At 41.5% G+C, this 22,833-nt stretch overlaps 1 protein-coding gene across 1 annotated transcript in view; it reads right to left on the bottom strand.

The window, feature by feature from the left end:
* UXS1 (UDP-glucuronate decarboxylase 1) overlaps positions 1 to 22,833 on the bottom strand; it is a 100,555-nt gene that overhangs the window by 31,433 nt on the left and 46,289 nt on the right. Inside the window, exons 6-8 of the mRNA XM_081265176.1 lie at positions 17,428 to 17,608; positions 7,502 to 7,606; positions 2,890 to 2,949 (exon numbers count right to left, since the gene is read on the bottom strand). Of these exons, the coding sequence (XP_081121302.1) occupies positions 2,890 to 2,949; positions 7,502 to 7,606; positions 17,428 to 17,608 (346 nt within the window). The remainder of the gene's footprint in view (positions 1 to 2,889; positions 2,950 to 7,501; positions 7,607 to 17,427; positions 17,609 to 22,833) is intronic.

Raw genomic sequence — 22,833 nt, 5'->3', positions numbered from 1 at the left:
TTATTTTTTTTGAGGATATCGTGAATGGAGTGTTTTTCCTCATTTCCGTTTCAGAAGTTTTGTCGCTGATATACAGAAATGCCTTTGATTTATGTGTGTTGATTTTATATCCTGCCACTTTGCTGAATTCATTTATTAGTTCTAGTAGTTTCTTTGTAGACCCTTTTGGGTCTTCTAGGTATAGGATCATGTCATCTGCAAATAGTGATAATTTAAGTTCTTCTTTTCCAATTTTTATGCCTTTAATTTCTTTCGTCTGTCTAATTGCTCTGGCCAGTGTTTCGAGAACTATATTGAATAGAAGTGGAGATAGAGGGCATCCCTGTCTTGTTCCGGATTTTAGAGGGAATGCCTTCAACTTTTGTCCATTCAGAATGATGCTAGCCTGAGGCTTAGCATAGATAGCTTTTACAATGTCAAGGTAAGTTCCTGTTATCCCTAATTTTTCTAATGTTTGAACATATATTTATTTCTTTTTATGTGGTGCCGAGGATTGAACCCAGGGCTTCGAACATGCTAGGCGAGCGCTCTAACTACTGAGTCACAGCCCCAGACCTAATGATAGCATTTTAGAAGAAAAAAATAAAATATCAAAGTCTCTCAAATCTCCCTTCTCTTCCATAAATTGTCCTTAACTTTTAGGTTGTTACACAAGCTATCATGTGTATGTGTGTTAATGACAATATACTAATATATAATAGAAAGGAAATCAGTGGAGTGGAGTATCAGGAAGGGTGGGGAAGGAAGGAAAGGAAAGGTACTGGGGAAGGAGACTGATCAAATTATGTGCATGTATAAATATGGCATAACGAATCCCACTATCATATATAATTATAATGTACCAATAAAGAGCAAACAAACATCATCTCTGGAACATACAATTTTCACATTTGCTGTCACCAGAACAAATCTAAGACCCGTGATGAGACAAGCTGGATGCCCTCTGTTGGGTAAACACAGGGATACAGTGTCTACCAGCAAATGGAATTCCCAATTCCTGTTTCTCTAGTGTATAAATCAATCACACCTTAAGATCTACCAGAGAAATAGATAATATAAAGAAACCAAGTAACAAATTCCTTTTTAAGTACAAGTATATTTCTGGAATGTGAATTACGACCTAGTTTATCCAGTACATCAAGAACTTTATACTCTCTGAGTACAATCAGGGTAGAAAACCTATAAATCTTTGTTAAGAAATCTAGACAAAAAGATACGGGGACTCTGTGTTACTAATTTACATCTTGTTAATCTTGCTCCTGAAGTTTGACTTCAGGCTCTTCAGGATGGCCTTGAGTGAGTGCTGGGAAGGGTCCATGCACACATCTGGCAAAAACCTCTGATTCCTTACCACCCCTGCAGCCCCCACGAAGCCGCTGCGCAGCACAGAGTAAGGTCTCTCTGTCTGGGGCTGTGGCTTACTGTTCCCTTAAGAAAAGGTGAAGCTTTCACTGCACATTGGTAGAAAAGATTGATGCAAAGACTCCCAGAGAGGAAAACCAAAGACTTACATTCACAGACGACTGATACTAGAACCTTTTCCAGGGATTTTTGACAAGGGCTGGGCAAGCCAGACAACAAATTAGATGGTCATAAATTTCTGACAAAGTAGAAGAAAGAGAGGGCTGGGCATACCCATTCAACCATGCACTGGCACAGTCTGGGCTGAAATGCCCAAGGCACCAAGATTCTGAAAAAGTCCCTTCACAACTTCACTTTGGAGAAAAACTGGGACAAACCACTTTGTTATTAGAAAAGTAAAGGCCTAGTCAGAAATGATTTCTAATTGCTTCCCACTTTATTGATATTTTGCAAGGTTAATGGACTAAGCAAATGCTCCACAAAACTTAAGTGGTTCATTTATCAAATGTCAGAGTAGAGCAACTGGCAAACTAATTGCAAGGATTACGCCCTAAAGTTAATTTAAGAACTAAAGGACACCAGCTCTTATCAAAAATGCAGATAATAAATGGGGCGGTGAGGATAAAGGAAAAACACGTCACTCCATTTTTTGGACAGAAACATAGATGAGGCAGGACTTCAAAGATGATGATGTGCTACATTTTCATGGGGTTACAAAGATTATAACTGCATTAATTAGAATTTCTGTGCATTTTTTTTTCCATTTGCTTCCCTTACATTAAAAAAATTGTCTTCCAATTTACCCTTTGGCTTCCTCATTTCTCTCATCCAGAACAATAATACAAAATGAGGGGGGAGCCAGGGTCTGGCTCCCACTGCATTGACTAAACAGTTCTCCCAAACCTTGCACCCAGGTAGTTTTGGGCTGAATAGAAGCCAAGGTGGATTGAAAACAAAATCCTCCTCCTACCACCAACATGAATTCCCAGGCATTGGTGGGCCTGGGAGGGATGATGAAGGCTATAGCTGTTAAATCAGGCTCTGGAGTTTTCTGGCACTATCCACTTACAGTTCTTCCAGAGACTGTTCTATAAAAGGTAAGGCAGGCCAACCTGTGGGCTGCTGGTGGATCAGACATGAAGCACACATTGCTCACAGGGAAGACTAACATGTGCCAGCTGAACAGGCCAAACAATCCCCATGGAATGCAATTTTGTTATACTTTAAGAGCAGAATGTAAAAAACACTGGTATGCAACCAAAAACAGTGGAGTCTTATTGGCCAGGTGACACGATCCAGCCCTCCAAGAATATACAATAAGAGAGTTAATCTCACTCAGAGGACAAGCCTGGTGACCCCAGAGGCTGGGATGGAAAGCCTCGGGGCCACCACACACAAGAAGAGCTTGAGCAGGCTAGGCCTTCTCAGAACCACGTCCTGGGCTTGATTCCTTCTTCACCCAGGACAGGAGGCAAACAGCACCAAGGTTTAGTGGAAGCAACTGTGGCCAGGGCTCCACCCACTCACCTCCATACACCTCCGAGGTGGAGGCCAGGAGCAGACGGGCGCCCACGCGTTTTGCCAATCCTGCAAAAAGAGAGTCATGATCAGAGAAACTATCTACTTTCATGGATAGGCACACTTTATGTGGCTAATTTAAGCATATTTTAATATAAAAGATATCTGATGATCCAACAAATTATCCACTCTGATGGCATATGCCTTGGACCAAACAAAAGCAGTAAGAAAAATCAGATAGATTCTTAGAAAAACAGTATTAGTTGGATTCTTAGAGTTGTAAGGAAGACCAGATGCAGACTCTGTTGGTTTGCTAAGGCGTGATTTCAGGAATTATTTTGCTTAAAATATTGCCCCATATTTTCTGACCTCACCCTGGTAGGCAGAAGGCAAGGCTCTTTTCACCTTAGTCTCCAAAATGGCCTCTGTTGTCCAGGAAGCACTGCCAGGAGGGAGCCACCAGGTGAGGTGTGCAGGCAGGACCCAGGGGCAGTGTGGGGAGGCTGAAGGCTAAAGTGAGAGGAAGCCAGGGGTCTGAGTATCTGAGGATCTAGAGGAGAGCAGAGAGCCACGAATATATAAGAATAAGAGAATATAGTTGCTAAAAAGGTGAGAATTTGGAGATGGATTCTGCCAACTCCACAGTGTGCAGGAGGAAGGAAAAATGTTAAAAGGGAGGTTTGCATCAGATCATATCCATAGGCTAACAACTCCATGGGCCCACGGAACCTGTAAGGTGGATCACCACAGAGTGTTATGGCAGAGACAGAAGTAGTAGCTTCAATAAGGATCCTGAGGTCTTTTTATTTTTAAAGTTAACTTTTTGAGATATTTGTACAATCCGGCTATATGAAATAACACAGAAAGATCCCACATACCTCTTCACAGTTTTCTTCAATGTAAAAACTTGCAACACTGAAGTATCAGATCTCACAATGTCATGGTGACATTGACGCAATGACCATCCCCACTGCTAGAGTCCGCCACTGATGTAACTGACTCAGAACATTCCATCTCTACAAGGCCCTACCTCACCTCACCTCCTCTCTCCTTCCCACGCCTGTGACCCCAAATCCACTCTCTATTCCTGTAACTTTGTCATGTCAAATACGACACATAAATGGAATCATACAATATTACCTTTTAGAACTAAATTTCTTCACTGATCACATTTCCCTGGAAGTCTACCAAGTTATTGTATGTGTCAACAGTTCCTACCTGTTTTGTCCTGAGGACTCTGCTAGAAAAAAATGGGTATATAATCTAATCATTTATCCATTACTGAACATTTTAGTTGTATTCAGTTTTTCACCACATGACTGAAGCTGCTATGAACATTTACTACAGGTTTTTCATGTGGCATAAGTTTTTATTTCTCAGAGATAAATGCCCAAGATGACAATTACTGGGTATTATGGCAGCTACATACTAACTTACTTATCATATTTATTTATTTTTTTAAACCAGGGGTGCTCTACCACTGAGCTACAGGGTCTCATAATAAAAAAATGGAGTGATTCTCTTGCCTTTGCTTCCAGAGTAGATGAACTTACACATGTGTGCCACTATGCCTTCCTGCTCTATTCAGTTTATATATATAATTTGTCAATGGACCTTTATTTTATTTATTGATACCGAGAATCAAACCCTGTGCCTCACACATTCTAGGCAAGTGCTCTGCCACTGAGCCACAATTTCAGCCCATCTATTCATTTTTTTTTTTAAACCTATCAAACTGTTCTCTAGAGTAACTGTACCATTTCATATTTCCACTATGGGGGAATAAACTAGCTTTTAGTTTTCTCTAAACTTTGGTAAAATATATACATCACATATGCAATGTGTTGATGTAAGAGAAACTGAGCTTAAAGATTCTGAAACAGAGGCAACCGTCCAGGGTGAAGTCAGAGGAGCTAACCCAGCTGCAGCAGAGCTAAGGTGTTTATGCTGAGACTGGACAAAGAACAAAGAGGTTCATCAGATGAAGTCAACACAGGACCTGAGAGGTGGTGAAGCAGTGGAGGGAAGGGCCCTCCCCTGAAGTGTCGGTAAAGTGCAGTGCATCTTGTCTCAAGTGCAAAATGTCTCGGTTCAGACAGCAGAGTTCCATGTGGAGTTCTCCCCATTCTAGTGATGGTCTCCTTTGACTTTTGTCCATGTCGTTCCTGGAAGATCCCCCATCCTTCCTGCAACACTTCCACATCCACTCTTACTCCTGACTCAAGCCGCAGCTCAGGAGTCCTTTTGCCTTGAACTCTAACAGCATCTTGTTGGGGCCTTTCTCCTGGAACATTCCGCTTCCTCATCTGCATCACCAATGCCTGTGCCTGCAGAGCATCCTCTCAGGGGATGCCAAGGTCCTTGGCAGAGGAGCCTGGGTAAATGTCTCCAAATCCCCTCACAGTGCAAGGTACAGTGCCATAGGTATAGTAGCTGAATTCCCTAAATAGAAGATCAGATATCACAGGGAGTTTTTCCTCCATGGTGTCTGGTTATGGTATGATGGAGGGGGATGGTGGGCCAAAAGAGTGACTGGGAGATTGTGGTGGCAAGACCTGGGTACAGCACACCATGTTTCTAAGTAGGAAGATAGACATCCTTTCCTGCCTGGTGATCAGGGCAGGGGACAATAACAGAGGGCAAATGTTCTTTCTAGGTTAAAAGAATAGATCATCTTACTTCACTCGGAACTTGACCCGTATGAAGGTTGATTTCATGTATCAACTAGATAGGTTAAAGGACATACCCCAACAAATATCTAGTTGAAGATTTTTTGGGGGGGTGTGTCTGTGAAGGTATTTCTGGAAGAAATTAGCATTTAACCTATAGATTAAGTAAATGAGATGGGCATCATCTAATCCCTTTAGGGTCTAATAGAATAAAAAAGTAGAACACTGATCTGTCCTGTGCTCTCCAGTTCTCAGGCCTCTGAACTACCCTATTCACTTCCCTGGGTCTCCGGCCTGCAGAGGGAAGGTGGGAATTTTCAGCTTCTATAATCACAGGAGCCAATCCATCATAAGTCCTATTCTTCCTTTTTTATTTATTTTTTTAAATTGCCGTGCTAGGGATTGAACCCAGGGCCCTATGCATGTTGGGCAAGTGCTTATCACTGAGCTGTGTCCTCAGACCCGAATAACACCCTTTCTACGTATCTAATTATATTCCTACTCTGTTCCTCTTGAGTACCCTAACACAATCCTCCAAAATGTTCAGCCTTAGAGACTTAAAATCCAGTCTCTGGCTGCCCTTGTAGACCCTTGTTTCCATGCTCCACTCAAATTAATATTTAGAACTGTCTTTCCTAAATCCATTTTTAGAACCTGCTTTAAATGTTCTTATAATTAAATCCGTTTTTCACTTGACATTTTAAAAAGTGGTTCCTTTCTTCCACTTTGCAAATAATCAAAACACCTACTTAAAAAAAAGTACCAAACTTAAGTATGCCTCTAATTTTAAATGTTAACAAGTACATATTACCCACAGCCATAATCTAAGGCATGCTGTTTGTGAATACACGTGACCATTTTTAATGTCACCAACCCTTTCATCTTCCACTTCTAATGTGAATCCTAAGGTTAGCCTAGAGCAGGAGTTCAGTTTCCACATCACCCACATAGGGCAGCCTCTTGGCCCCAATCTACCAGGAGTGCTGCTGAACTACCTCTTTGGGCAAGGCCACTCCACAAAATCTTGGGACGAGAGCCTTCCAGGACAAGATGTGCCATTAATCCTAGGCACTGGCCAACTGAAAGAGGAATGCTGGTCACCTGTGGTCACTCCCAGGGGATTTAGCCTGAGGCATCAAATACCAGTGATTATAGCACAAAAAAGTTATGCTGAAATTTGTCCCCCATGACAAATTCTGATGACATAAATGCTACATACTGTGAAACTGTCAAGTAACAGGGGCAAGGTGATGAAGAAGGTATATAAATACCAAAGTCAAACTAATTAACTTTCAATGATGAGGATCCCCATAGCCTGCTTTGTTTTTCATGGTTTTAGCTACCTGTGGTCAACCTCAATCTGAAAATATTAAATAGGAAATTTCAGAAATAAGCAATTCATTAGTTTTCAACTATGCACTGCTCTAAATAGAGAACAAACTCTTGTGCTGTGCCACTCTATTCTGCTCAGTATGTGAAACATCCTATTTTCTGGTGTATCCACACTGTATTTGCCACCCACCTGCCAGCCATTCGGTGGCCATCTCAATGACCAACTGTTCTGATAAGGCAGCGTTTATGTTTAAGAAACTCTTACCTTATTTAATAATATTCCCAGGGCCTAAGAGTAGAGATGAATGAAATTTAGATATGCCAAAGAGAAGCAATAAAGCATTTCCTTTAAGAGAAAGGTGATAGTCCTTGAATAAGAAAAAACTAATCATAAGCTAAAACTGCAAAAAAGGAAAAAAAAAATCTTTGAGCTATTTTTGTAGTTGCATCTCTGCAAAATTACAGCCATAAATGTTCTGTTAAGAGAAAAGGTGTTTCAGGAATCCTCTGGTGGTCTTGGAATGTACCCACTGCAGACAAGGAAGGACAACTGTATCTATGCTTGGAATTGCCCAAAATATTCCCAGCAAAGGCAGCAAAATGAGAAAATGACCACTTACCCAACATGTTCAATGTCCCAATTGTATTGGTCTTCAGTGTCTTGATAGGGTTATACATATAATTTGGAGGGGAGGCTGGGGACGCCAGATGGTATATTTGGTCAACTGAAGGAGAAAAGGGGAAGCATGTTATTTCCAAGTAAAACACGTTAGAAAGTTTCAAACTTCTATTGATTACACTGTGAAATAAAGGTGTTAGTGTATCTTTCACTGAAATTCTAGTTGTTAGCACATTATTCTTTGTAGAAACTAATTTACATTTGTAATTAGAAGAACTTTGAACAAAAATAGAAAGTCTAGTTATCTGGAAAAAACCTCTGTGCAAGGCCAGTAAGTGGAGTCTGTCCTCCTCTGACTGAAGTCTGATGACGGAGTTGAACATTTTCTGATTTGTGTCCCAGATACAGTAATGATATCAGAAGGAAGACTGATTTTTAGACACAGAATTAAGCATGTATATCTAAAATGAATGTTTTTAGCTTGTAGAGCAAATTTAATACAAAACTAGGGAAGAAAATTGCATCCTAAACATGTAAAACTAGACCCTGAGATGACAGGTGAAGAGGGTGGTTCTTAAGCTCTGTAAGGAAACACCCATCGCTCACAGAGAAGTTGAGGATGGGATCAGAAAGCCCAACTGCAGCAACCAATCATCCTTTGCACATGGGTTCATCCTGGAGAAGAGGCTTGCAGGGCATACCTCTACCCTGACACACCAGCTCCTCCCCATGGTTTCCGGCCCACCTCCTGACCAGGGGATCACTGTTCACTCCCATACCTGACCCTGGCTGAGTGCTATAGTTTGATGGTGTGCTGGAGGCTTGGTTCCCAGTATGGCAGTGTCGAGAAGGGGTGGATCCCATAAGAGGTGGGGCCTCATAGGGGGTTCCACAGATTGTTCGCAGAAGAGATTAATGTGAACTAATGCTATCTCTCGAGTTCCAGCTCTTGTGGGCTATATTAATACTCAAGAGAGAGAACTGTTATAAAAGAGTGGGCCTGGCCACTCCCTACTCTCTTGCTTCCTGTCTGGCATGTGATTTCTTCTTCCTCTTCTCTCTCTCATCCTTGTATGTGCTACTGTTAATGCCATACTTTTGGACCTTCAGAACTGTTACTAAATAAACCTCTTTTTAGTATGCATTATCCTGCCTAAGGTATTGTTACAGTAACACAAACACACTCGCAGAGCTACCAATGGGGCCATGCTTTGATAACACTCTGATATAGGAATTGCAAGTGGGTACACTTTGGAACTTTTTTTGTGTGTTTGTATTGTGTGTGTGTGTGTGTGTGTGTATTCACACACACACGTATTTAAAGCAAAGTTCAAAAAATATCAACCTAATTTAAAAACAGAACTAACGCTTGATAAAACAATAATCTTTTTTTCAAGAGAACTAATAAATCACAAAACATTTAAAAATGGTTGAGCACCTGCCAATATGCAAATTCATTGAAAGGATGTGTCCAAATGACAAGAAAATCTTATCATTCTCACTCCCACAAATCATTCTAACCTGATAAGTTGCTAAAAATAAAAAGCAAGCAAAAAAAAAAAAATCTATTACATGAACTGGAAATAACCCTGGGTCTCCTGTCTTTTCCAGCTTACAGAGAGGACCAGCATGTCCTGTGTGGTGCAGTTTGGATCTGGAATGTCCCCCAAAGGTCCTGTGGCAAAAGCTTGGTCCTCGGCTTAGCATTAGTGGAAGGAAATGCGACCGTAAGAGGTGGGAACTTGTGGGAGGTTTTATGGTCACTGGAGGTGTGCCCCTGAAGGGGATAATGGGACTCTAGTCCCTCCCCTCCCGCCTTTCGCTTTCCCTGTATGGGGTGAGAAGTTCTGTTCCACCAGGTACGCTTACCATGTGCTGCCCTACCACAAACCCCAAAGCCATAAGGCAAACTGAATATGGACAGAAATCTTTAAAATTATAAACCACAATAAACCTTTCTTCTTTGTAAGTTGATTATCTCAGGTATTTGTCACAGTAACAGAAAGGTGACTAACATACTGCATAGTTCCTGTGTATGTGCTTAAAGATTCTGGGGCTCTAGCTGTAAGTGGCAGATGGTTAACCCTAGATAGGGGCACTGAGACTTTCCCTAAAACATGCCCTCAATACTCACTGTCACTCTAGGGCAAGACCAGGTCATCGAAAACTGAATGTGTCAAACAGACGTTCAGAGCCAGAGCTGAGAGTGACCCCAGAGCACGTGGAGGTAGGCCAAGAACTGGATCTTGCTACACACCTCACAGGCCACTGGCATTTCTGCTCTCACGCAGAGAGTGCACGCCAGTGTGCGTGGGTTGTGATCTTACAGAGCAAGCTGTTCAGAACCATCTTTACTCCTGTGGAGACAACATCTGTGGGGAAAGACAGAAAACTGCACTAAAAATGAAGGGGAAGAAAGCCTTGACAGGGCTGGGGATATGGCAGTTCAGCAGCAAAGCACTTGACGACCACGGGCAAGGCTCTGGGTTTGATCCCAACACCACCACACAACACGCACTCACAAAATTAAATAAATGCATTTCATCTTAAAAAACAAAATGCCTGAAGAGCCCAGGATACTTCCTTGACATCAAACAGAAACCATCAACCTGTACTCTCTCCCCCTCATGGCTCCAGGCCAGGCCTTCTTCTTCAAGGCTAACTCAGACACCAGTTTCTGTGAAGTCTCCATCAGTTTCTGGGAAGCCTCCTGCAGCCCCATTAGAAAGCACCCTCTTGCTGCCGGGGGGCTATAAGGCTGGCTCACAATGGCTTCAGGTACTTCAAGTGGCTACACTGGTCTTCAGCAGCCTCAGTGAGCACTAAAATGCCTTCTCCCCTTCCTATCTCCACACAGCTTTGGTCTCAGGGAAGGCAGCCCTCCTTGGTGGCCCACTGGTATGTGCAAACACAGATTCTGAGCCCACTGCAGGGCTTACGAACATAAACTGTATGTAGATGGACCTGGAAACCTTCAGTGGAAGACAAATAGCCCTTCGGGCCCAGGTGCTATGGGAACAGTGCTCCGAGTTAGCTGAGTGAAGCCATAATTTGGAATTTTTTCATTCAAAAAGGGTATTCCATCCGTTCTCCCCCCACCCCATCATTTGACAGTTTTGCCAATGTACTGTTCCTGAAAAGTTAAGGATGCCCCATAAAACTGTGTCATGATCTTATTTAAGTAGAACACTGGTGCAGCATCCCACTTAGAAACCTAAGAGCCCTGTGAAAAGCCAAGTCCTCTACAGCTCCTCTTCCCTGTGAGGAAGTATTTGGCCTGTAACACTGATGACAGTAACTCCAGTTCCTGTCCTAAAAAGGACACTGCACCAGTCTGTTGATTTAATTAATCTGGTAAGGAATCATGAAGGGGAGAGAAGAGGGAAACTTCAGAGTAGAGATAAACACACAGGGATGAGAAGCCACATAATACAACCAGCTCTGGAATGTAAAGGGAAAGAGTCCCCCAGACATGTGAACCATGAAGCATCAAAGCATATAAAAAATGAGTGTGGCATTCAAAAGCCCCTTCTGGGGGCCGGGGGCGTGCGCCTGTAATCTCAATAGCTCAGGAGGTGGAGGCATGAGGATCTCGAGTTCAAAGCCAGCTTCAGCAATTTAGCAAGGCGCTCAGCAACTCAGTGAGACCCTGTGTCTAATAAAATAGTGCTAGGGATGTGGCTCAGTGGTGGAGTGCCTGAGCTCAATCCCCAGTACCACAAAACAAAACCAAAAAACACCCCTGCTGCGAGTGGAAAGGCGCTAAAGTGGGGAAAGAAAGGGATGTCCACCTATTTGTTGGACATGTGGTGACTGCCATGTGACCCTGCCATGGCCCTTCTCATTACCAGGTCACAGGGGCCATGATTTCAGGTAGAAAAAGAAGGAGCCTCAAGAAATAAATAGCTCTGATTAATTATCAATAGCAGCCCCGCCAGAAGGGAAGAGGCAGGTGAGAGGAAGCCACAGCCTGCTCGGCCCTCCCATGAATCCTGATGATGCAAAACCCCATCTTTTGCCACAAATGAACTTTCTATATTCTTCAAATGGACTTTTCTAATGGTCATACCGGGGAAGAAAAGAACACAGTAGAAACAGAACAACTCCTGGGAGAACCCAAAAACACTTTTCAGAGAAATCAAGCGTTAACTTCTACCAGAGGAAAATCCCCATAAAAACAGACTGCACGTATACACGCCTCTGCTGATCACTTCTGCAGAACTTCCATGGTACCTGGTGTCAACTTCTCCCACCATGCTCAACAGCACTGTGGAGTGCCAGTAAGGAATTTGTACCTCAAAACTGAAGACTATGGACAATGAAACAGCTAAAAAGGGTTAGCTCTTTCTGTGAATGCCTGTGATTATTCAGCATATAATGAAATCCCATCACAAAGATACACTTGCTACAGGATTTTCTTTCTACACTTCAAGTCAGAGGCCTGGCAGAAATACAGTCAGGTCTCCATATCCACGGCACTACACCCACAGAGTCCATCAATCATGGGTCAAAAATATCCCCAAAAGTCTGTGTCTGTACTGAACATGTGTGGACTTTTTGTCTCATCACTGTTCACTAAGCAACACAGTATTAATAAGTGTTTACATAACATTTACTTTCTATTAGGCATTCCAGGTCATTTAGAAAGGAATTTAAGTACATAGAAGGATATGCGTATATTCTGTGCAAAAACCACACCACTGTATATGAAAGACCTGAGCATCTGTGGATTTTGGTACCCTCAGGGGTCCTGGAACCAGTCCCCATTGGGTATGGAGGGATGACTGTACTGCTCAAGGAGAGGTCATTCTGCAACATGGCATCCCACAGCATGGCCCTAACCCTTGTCCCCAGCATTTATAAGGGAAAAAAGGATTTCAGAGGATGCAGAACTTCTAAAATTTCTTTCACCATAAAGAAGAGTGGGATTTTGCCTTGATTCTTGTCAAACAGTATTTACATAATGAAAAGGCCGCACATGCCAGACATCTGGCTCAGCCCCAGTCCTGGGGTTGCCCATCAGTGCTACTGGCAAGATATAGAGGGTTCGCTTGCCTCAAGATGCCACCACAGTAAGGGAGACTTCCAGTATCCTGAGCTGCTCTGGAGGAAGCCCCAGTGTTCCAGCACATAACTATGGACTCAATCCCCTTGGCAAACCCTATTTCCCTCCACATACCTTTCCTCAGTGGACATCAGGGTTGATAGCCCAATTTCTGCTCTTTTCCCTCTGATTACACCTCTCCTTATGGCCTTTCACAGGAGTTCAGTATCTGGGTAGAAGAGGGGTAACAGAACTCTGCGCCTTGCTTTCCTCACCAGCACAGTGAGTACAACTACTGCCTACTTCATGTAGTGCTGAGGGCACTGAATTTACTACGCAGACTATGATCAGAACGCTGCTTCAAATACAGGATGTGTGCAGTGAGTGTTACCTGAGGTCAGATTCTTTTATTTTCCTGAACTTTCTTACTGCAATTTCCAGGTATCAGTCTCCCCAGGACATGATGGGCATTATTGCTTTTTCAGTTCTCTACAGGAATGCTGGTCAAGATTCCTGTTCATGCAGTTAATTGAAAAGCAAATCAGAACAGCTTTTCAGGAAAACACAGGCTCCATGTATCTAGTGGAAGCCTGAACAAGGCTCTGACTAGGTATATTTAGATAATGATGAAAGGGACATACAAGTGTATACTGGTGGCTCTCTGAAGAATGGTTTATGATGGCCCCAAGTTGCAAAGAACCTAAAGACTCAATAACAAGAAGTAATAAAATTGTTGTATATTTACACAATGGAGGCTTTTCAATAAATAATATTGAGGGGAAAAAAATGTATCTTTGTCAAGAGATCCAAAATAGCCACACAACAGAATGCTAAGCAGCTGACTATGAAAAGATCACCAGGATACAGTATGAGAAGAAAACGAGGTGCAGGGCAATATGTAACAGGCTGCTGTCTCTGTAAGGGAGATTATGAATACCTATTTGTATTAGCTAGGTCACACATACACACTTAAGATTCTCTCCCATCTCAATCTTTATCAAATGCTAAATGAAAAACCTAATTCTCTTATTTAGGTCAAAGTACTTTTTAATCTCTATTGAGACTTCTTCTTTGACCCAAGTGTCACATACAAGTATGTCATCCAAGTATTTTGTGGTTTTCCAGCTGTCTTTCTGCTATTGATTTCTAGTTTAATTTTCCTGTGGCTTGACAGTATACTCTATCTGGCTTCTATTCTTTCAGGTTTGTTGAGGTGTGTTTTGTGACCCAGAAAGTGGTCAGTTTTGTAGAGTGTTCCTTGTGAGCTTGAGAAGCCGTGCTCAGCTGCTGCTCAATGAAGCAGGTATGGTGGGCAGAGAAGAAGCGATGGTGTGGGGGCTGCTGCAGGACAGGGAGGGAACCATCAAGCATGTGGAAGAACCCTGGGCCAAGGCTGGGAACCTTGGAAGGAGGAAGTGAAAAGCGGGCTTTAACTACGAGGGGAAACGTCTTGTGCCTCAAGATACATGTCAACTGAGGGATTTAATACTCTGAGCACAGGACAAAACATTCCTCATTGATCATGATCCCACCAGTGCAGGAGCATGCCTGTGTGTATGATGTGTTCTAGGCTAGATTTATGGGCAGCAGTGGTGGAAATGGCCTACAGTGGCTTTGGGTCAAATCTTACAGTTAAACACATACTTACTAACAAAATTTTTACCATTTCTCAGTAGTACTAAAATCATCTAATCAACTGCTTCATGCTATTCTAAATGTTATTGCCAAGTGTAGAACACAAAGAGTAATAAGAAGAAAAATAGTTATCCTTTGGGGAGCAGCAGCTGTGGGCCAGGTGCAGTGCTGAGACCCTGTCTCAACAGATTTAGAGGCTTAAAAACTACCCAGCCATGAGGTCCGAGGTCAGCACAGTGTGACTCAGTCAGTGCTCAGCTCTGCTTTCTTGGGGCTGTGTCGTTTCTTCAGAGGGTGAGTCAGGATATGCCTTGAGGCTGTGGATGGAGGTCCCGCCTGCTGGCCAAGAGTTGCTCTCAGTGCTGTGCCTCTCCCACACAAATCTCATGGTTTCCATTCTGCTGGGACTCCCCAGGGCCTCTCTTCCACAGGATATATCTGCCTCTTCTCCTTATCCTGTTGCTCTCCCAGATAATCCAACATAGTCTCCATTTTATAACAAGTGGTTCTTAAATGCTAGTCAGAGTCCCTTTACAGCAGTCTCTAGCTGGGTCTCTGAGTGATTCCTGGAAGAAGCCTGGCAGAGCCCTGTCACATGTAACACCCAGCTGACCCTTAGCACTTCAGGAGTAAGTTCGGGGGCAGAAGGTGGAACGTCTGACCCATGTTATCCCAAATTTGGTTCACTCTACAAAAACCAAAGCCCAGTCCAAAAGTCAAACCAAAGCAGATTCAATAATTAAATGTTTAAAATAAGGTAAAAACCAATCAACCAAAAAACCCCACCAAGGCTATTTTTAAAAGATTAAACGTTCATCTAATCTTGAAATGGTTACAACATAAAATAAACAGAAAAAATAGCAAAGGGGAAATGAACAGATGAGAGTATATTAAAATTACAAAGTTTTGATGAAACAAAAAGGCCAAAAAGCCAGACTGGGGGAAGATGATAAATATAGCCAAATGGTTAACATATAACACTTAGTGCTACTAATGTCAAAGTAAGATGGACACCCCCTCAAAATGAAGAAGACATGGAAATATTTGGTACAACTTGTTTTTTTTTTTTTTTTGGTAGTTGTAGATGGACAACCTGCCTTTATTTTATTTTTATGTGGTGTTAAGGATTGAACCCAGTGCCTCACATGTGCAAGGCAAGCGCTCTGCCACTTAGCTACAACCCCAGCCAAACAACTCGCTTTTTGATATTTACTGAGGAGCAACAAATGTATTTATAACAAAACCCTGCAGAATGTTAAATAAGATGAAATAAACTTTGGGGCAGTACTCCTCAGTGATTACACTGGCTGCTCAAGACAGTTTGCTGGACATGGGAAATCTCACAGCGCGGCAACACTGGGGAAGGCAGAATGCTGCACCCTACATGCAGTGGGGGTGGGGTATGGGTAACTGTAGAAGCCCTGGAGTCACAGAACCAGGATGAATTCTGGGTCTGCCACTAATAACCCCATGGCTTTGGGCAGGTTCCAGTCCAACTCCAGTCTTATACCATTCAGTTCACAGGGTTGCCATCAGATGCAAACGAGAATACCTTAAGTCTGTGAGCTCAGAGCTCCTACCAGCTCGTGATGGCTCACCTCAGCATACCTTAGAGGATTTTAGAGGAAGGAGACCTTTCAAAGTGCACCTAAGGCCCCTGAATCAGCTTCTTAAGGTTGCTTTAACTAAAAAACCACAAAAATTAAAATGTGTTTTTTGTACGGCTCTAGACATTGGAAGTCTGGCAACACAGCAGGGGTCAGGCCATACTTCCTCCAAAGGCTCCAGGTAAAGCCTTCCCTGCCTCTTCCATGTACTCTTTGGCCTGGGGCTGCATGACTATGCTCTCTCATTCTTCACACCACCTTCTCCTTTTCTCCCTGTGAGTCTGAGTTTTCTCCAATTCTTTTATAAGGACACTTGCCATTTGAAGTATGGTCTATTCAGGTAATCTTCATTAGATTCATAGGAAATCCTTAATATATCAGTTTTCCACAGAGGGTATATTCACAGGTTCTGGAGGTTAATATGTGGTTGAATCATTTTGAAGTCACTATATTACCTATTATTGGCTCAAACCATGATCCCTTTAAAATGGCAAAGTTACTAAAGGGCTCTAAACACTAATAACTGAGATTTTATTATTAATTCAATATTTATATTAGTCAGCTCTCTGTTATTATAATGAAAGGCCTGAGGCAATTAACTTATAAAGAGGAAAGGTTTATTTTGGCTCATAGTTCTGGAGGTTTCAGCTCAAAATCAAGTGATGCCATGATTTTGGGCCTCTGATAAGGGAATGCATCATGGCAGGAATTTGTGGTGAAGCAGAATCAATTATACCACAAGCCAGGAAGGAAAGGAAAAGAGAAAAGTTGGGGTCTCACAACACCCTTAAAAGGCATGTCCCCCAATATCCTAAGGATCCCCATAAGGCCCTAACAACTCCCAATAACACAACCCCAGGGACCAAGCTTTCAATACACAGACTCTTGGGGGACATTCAAGATTCAAACTTATAGCAGTATTCTACATCACCAACTTTCTACAGGAAGCTAGAAGTAATTAGATGCAAGTAGCTCAGGAATTTGACTTGTTAGGCAATAGGGATGCTACCTTAGTTGACTCAGTCCGCTATAATGAAGTATCATAAACTGGTGGCTTATACACAGCAGAAATGTCTCTCTCACAGTCCAAGATCAAGGTGCTGGCAAACTGTCTGGTGAACATCACTTCCTGGTCCACAGATGGCGGCTTCTCACTGTGTCCGCCCTTGGTACAGGGTGAGGGAGCTCTCTGGGCTTTTTCTACAGACACTAATCCCAGTCACACGGGCGGGGCTCCATGCTCATGACCTGCCATCTCCCAAAGATGCTCATGACTTGATCACCTCCCAAAGATGCCAACTCCTAATGCTAGCACCTGGGGGTTTCGATTTCAACATATGAACCTGGGGTATATGCACTCAGACCACAACAGATGTACATTACACAAACATTACTCACCAAATCCAAGAAGTTCAAAACCAGAGGAGGCCATGTGATGGAGGAGACAGACATTCACACTGTGAAAACCCTTCTTTACCACAGGAACAAGGATGGTGCCTTGTGCACATTGAGACCATTTCAAAAACAAAACATAACACTACATTCAATGTGGCCAAATCAGGCAAACCCATGGGGATCTGGCTGCTCTGGGGAGAATGGCTGTCAAACTGTCAATGATGCTCATGTGCAGTTTTCTCTCACCTTCTATGTAGAGGGGCTCCACCACATCATGGTTAATCAGCTCGAAGTTCTCATGGCCAATCCAGTGTTCCACATTTCTCTTTCTGCCTGTGAAGAAGTTGTCCACCACGGTCACCTCATGGCCATCCATCATGAGTTTGTCAGTTAGATGGGAGCCCACGAACCCTGCACCTCCGGTAATCTGCATTGGGACACAGCGTGTGAGATCCCCCGAGAAAGGCGCATGATAACACTGTGATGACTGACATCATGGAGGCACATCTTTGGTGCACCCCAACTTAAAATTTTTTAAGATGAGGGAAGAGGGGCTGGGGTTGTGGCTCAGTGGCAGAGCGCTGGCCTCGCACATGAGGCACTAGGTTCGATCCTCAGCACCACATAAAAAATAAACAAAATGAAGTTATTGTGTTCAACTACAACTTAAAAAAGCAAAAAAGAGGGAAGAGGAGGAAAAAGTTTTTAAGGCAGGATCTCTACACTCACTCCAAAACAAAGAAGTGACACTGTGAATTGCCAAAAAGCATAAAATGTTGAATTACCACTCAGTGAATGACACAGAAAAATCAGTTACATGTTTCAAAATGTCTTCATAGGAATCTTTTTACATTAAATGTTTCTTGTTTTACCACAGATGAAATGATTAACATCCCTTACAGTTGGCCCTCCATATCTGGGGTGCCACATCCACCCATCTAACTGGCCATGGACTGAAAATCTAGGTAGGCCTGTGATGGTTATGTCCATAGTAGACATTTACAGACTTTTTGTTGTTGTCATTAATTCCTTAACAATACAGTACAACTATTTATATAGCATTTACAGTGGGCTTTGATAAGTAATGTAGAGTTGAGTTAAAGTATACAGAAGGATGTAAATAGGTTCTATTGAAATACTAAGCTGTTTATATAAGTGACTTAAGTACTCTCAAGATTCCTTTATCCTCAGGGAGTCTAGAACCAATACCCCAGGGATAATAGGGACAAGTACATTTGGTTCCAATACTACAACTAAAAAGAGTAATCAGCAAAATGTAAAAAAAAAAAAAAAAAAAAAAAAGAATTATATTTAAATTGGACTAAGCATGTCAAGAAAAATGTTATCTTTCAAACTGTTTGTGAGAACAGGTAATTGATGCCATTTGAGAACCAAAGATAAAAGTGAAGTTTCCCTGTTGGGTTAATGTCTGAGGGAGAACATGATCACTGCACAGTGTCAACTAACAGCCCAAAGCAAAATGTCAGCCATGAGGGATCAGGACAGGAGCTAAGCAACAATGTGTCCTAAACCCGAAACCATCTCAAATGTCAATTTTGTTTGAAAAAAGTTCTTAAAAATGAATAGGAAGATTTTATTCAAACTGAACTGTGTAACTGGAGGTGACCAAAGAGAGAAGGGCTTCCTCTCCCAGAGGGATAGGAGAAGTACGAGTGCAAAGCACCAGCTGGGGAAATAGATTTGCGATTGAGCCACGTTCCTGTCATGTTCTGTCTAGATGCCATTTCATCATGATTCTAGTTCCCTTCTTGCTTCAAGCTGCAAGAAACATGTCTCCTTACTTCAAGTTCAACTTACAAACCTAAGTTCCTAGGTCTATAGTGTAAAACTTCTATTTTCCAAGAATCACCTGCTCAACTGAAATCTCACAATGTGATATTAGCCATAGGCGAGAGAAGGTAAACCCAAGCAAAGAAAAAAGATGGGCAGGAAGGGAGAATATTATGGTTTATATCTGGAAGGTCCCCCTGCATGATCCCCAATGCAGCATGGTTAAGAAGAGGGGCTTTCAGGCAATGATTGGATCATGATAGCTCTGACCTTGCTAGTAGATTAATCCATTAGCCAGTTTAATCCACTGATTCCAGCTCCTTTCTGTCTCTGCTTCCTGGTTTCCATGAGCTGAGCAACTTTCTTCTACCATGACTTTCTGTCACAATGTTTGGTCTCACCTCAGGCCCAGAGAAATGGACTTGATCAATCATGTACTGAGAGCTCTGAAACTGTGAGCCAAAATAAGCTTTTCCTCTTTTAAGTTGTTCCTGTCAGGTGTTTTGGTCACAGTGATATAAAACTGACTAACACAAGGAGGCAGTATTGGGCAGATTCCAAGGAGAACCAATTCCTAACCACTAACTAGATATTTCCATTTGTTCTGATGAAAATACTGACAAAATGGTTTAAGACAGAATGGTTGATAAAGAAACTCTGATTTTCAATAGTTTTCAACTAGCTTGAGAGCATCATTTTCTGAACCCCCTTTGCTTTAGAGATAAGAAGCTGATGATGCAGAGAAGTTTAATTTTTTTATTAAGATCCTCAGATGATCAAGTCATGGCAAAATAGACCTACACTCTTCCTAATTACAGGCTTTCTACACTACCTGTCAATTTGTCTAGTTTGTGCTTTTTTTTTTTTTTAAACCTATAGCACCCCTGCTGCTATAGCTTGGATATGTTATGTCCCCCAAGGGTCCCTGTGGTAGAAACCTGGTCCCCTGTGTGGTGATGCTGGGAAGATGGGACTTTTAGAGATAAAGTTTAGGCCACTAGGGAAGCCCCTGGAATATATTAATATAGTTCTCATGGGATTCCAGTTAGCCCTCACAAGAGGGTTATCATAAAAGATCGAACCTGGCCTCTGCCTACTCTCTGGCTTCCTACCTGGTCTTATGATATCTTCTTCCTCACAGACAGCTGCCATGATACCATCTACCAGGAGGTCCTCACCAGGGGCCAAGAAATGGGGCAGTCCCACCTTGGATCTTCAGTATACAAAACTGAAAGCTAAGTAAGCCTTTTTTCTTTATGAAGTCCTGATCTTCAGATACGTTACAAAAACACACTTACATTTTACTTATGTACCTGCATAATGATTATTTTCTTGGAAAATATCCTATATTAAAATTTGATATACCATTACTGTTTAACTCATGGGATGAGATTTCATTTCATTTTAACTTTATTCTGTACCTCTTTACAATCTCTCTCTAGTTTTTAAATCAGAAAAAAAATAAAAAAAATTTAACAAAAAACTTAACCCTTTTAAAAAAATTACACAATTACACACATACACACACATATTTATATATTTAGTTGTTGATGAATCTTTGTTTTATTCACTTATTCATATGCAGTGCTGAGAATCAAACCCAGTGCCTCACACATGCTGGGAAGTGCTCTACCAGTGAGCCACAACCCCAGCTCCTTAACCCCTTTTAATGCAACTCTGTATAGTCATATGCAAGTGTTTCTGAAAGGAAGATATTCTGTGGCACCCTAACATTATCTCTGCATTCAAAATACCTGGCTGAAAGCCTGAGCTTGCAAAAACACAAATATAGTATATTACATTACATGATTCCTCTAATATTTCATAAGTAATATACAAAATCCTTGGAAGCACCTTAGTCTTGATTAAAATGCACTAGAATTCTGTATTGTTTTAAAGTAACTTCTAACATAAATACTTAAGAATTTATGTAACAGATGAATAGTTATAGTTGTAATTTTTTAATCCCTTAGGGAAGTGTTTCAAATGAAAGCAAAATGCAAGACTTCTTACATGGAAGTAGATTAGAACTTCGACAGCTTTGCATGACTCTGAATATATGAGCTCATCTCAATGTGCTTATACTTTTTGTCCTAGTGAGTGCTAATAGGCAATTAAAATTGTCCAGTTCAAGGTCAGCATTCTATCTCAGGCTGCTCAGCAAATTAGCAAAGAAAATTATATTTCCAAATAAATCTCTTCTTTGTTATAAGGCTTAAACAATTATTGAAAAGGTATATAAGTTTTTAACAACAATGCCAGACCTGGGCACCAATCAAAAGAGATGATATCTCATTAGACAGGACAGATCACTGGCACTTTCCAAACAGAAAAGGCCAAGAATAATGGATTCTGGTCACCTTTGGTAATTTCATGGTGAGAGAGGCAGGAAAGATCAAAGTCGATTGCTCCTACCCAGAACCCTGATTATAGAGTAGAGGTGTTATTTTACTCCCAGTTCTAGCTCAGGGATTGCTCCCTGAGGACAAAGTTAGTCAATAAAAATAGAGTATGCCAAAGTTATCCCCAGAGGAACTGACTTTATTTGAAAGAGAAAATGGTGAAGTTTAAGCATAAGGGTGTTTAAAAAAAACCAAACAAACAATGGAGATACGGGTAGTAGGATGAAGGTAGAAGTGGTTGCTTTGAGAATAAAAAGTCAAAGTCTTGGACAACTAGTTTAACATAGAGAACCAGAAAAAGAAATACTTAAGAGCCCTCTGTAATCAGAACAAACCCCAAAGACTGGTCTAAAAATCTACCACTTTAAAGGGTAGATTAAATCAAATAGTAGCATAATTTATAACAGAGCACTTTTTTTTTGGTTTTATTTATTTATTTATTTATTTGTTGTTCAAAACATTACATAGCTCTTGACATATAATATTTCATACATTTGATTCAAGTGGGTTATGAACTCCCATTTTCCCCCCGTATACAGATTTCAGAATCACATTGGTTACACATCCACTTTTTTACATATTGCCATATTAGTGTCTGTTGTATTCTGCTGTCTTTCCTATCCTCTACTATCCCTCCTCCCCTCCTATAACAGAGCACTTTTGACAGAATAGTGCAATCCAGTCAGCAATCACTGGAACCTAACAGCTGAGTGTGATACCAAACAAGACAGTTTAATCAAGAAATCAGGGAAAGAGACTGTCAATGACAACCTGCTAGAGCCACCACCATCCCAGGAGGTGTGGACAAGGATACAGTCTCATGAGGAGCAAAAGGCAGAAATATCATGATGTTGCATAGCAAAACAGACTTCACTAAAATAGAACAGCAAAGACACTAAATAAAAAGAGCAAATAAAAATAAAAACAAGTTGTGGAGAAGCAGGGGAATAGCACCCAGAAATGTAACCATATACTGCTTAAAATATCCATTTTTTTTTTTACAAGAAATTACCAAACAGATAAAGAAGCAGGAATGTGTGACTCACACACAGAGAAACAACCAGGCGAAAAAACTTGCCTGTGAGAGGGCCCAGATGTCAGATGTAACAAAGACTTCAAAGTGGCCATTGCAAATATGTGTAAAGAACTAATAGAAACCATGCTTAAAGAAGTGAGGATATAAAATGAAACAAGTGAAAATTCTGGAGTTGAAAAGCAACAAGACTGAAAAGAAAAATTCAACAACGGATTCAATAGCTGATCAAAATTGCCAAAAGAATCAGCAAATTTAAGACAGATTAAGAGGACTTCTGTAACCCACAGAATAAATTTAAAAAAAAAGAAAGAAAAAGAAAGGAAATTAAATAGAGCTTCAGACAAAAAGGGGATACTGTTAAGTGCACCAACATACATGCAAATGGAACATAAAAAAGGAGGAAGACAGGAACAGATAAAAATA

This window comes from Spermophilus citellus, assembly GCF_964194105.1.
Source record: "Spermophilus citellus genome assembly, chromosome: 13".
NCBI classification, from domain to species: Eukaryota; Metazoa; Chordata; class Mammalia; order Rodentia; family Sciuridae; genus Spermophilus; species Spermophilus citellus.
This window is presented reverse-complemented; position numbering and strand designations above follow the sequence as displayed.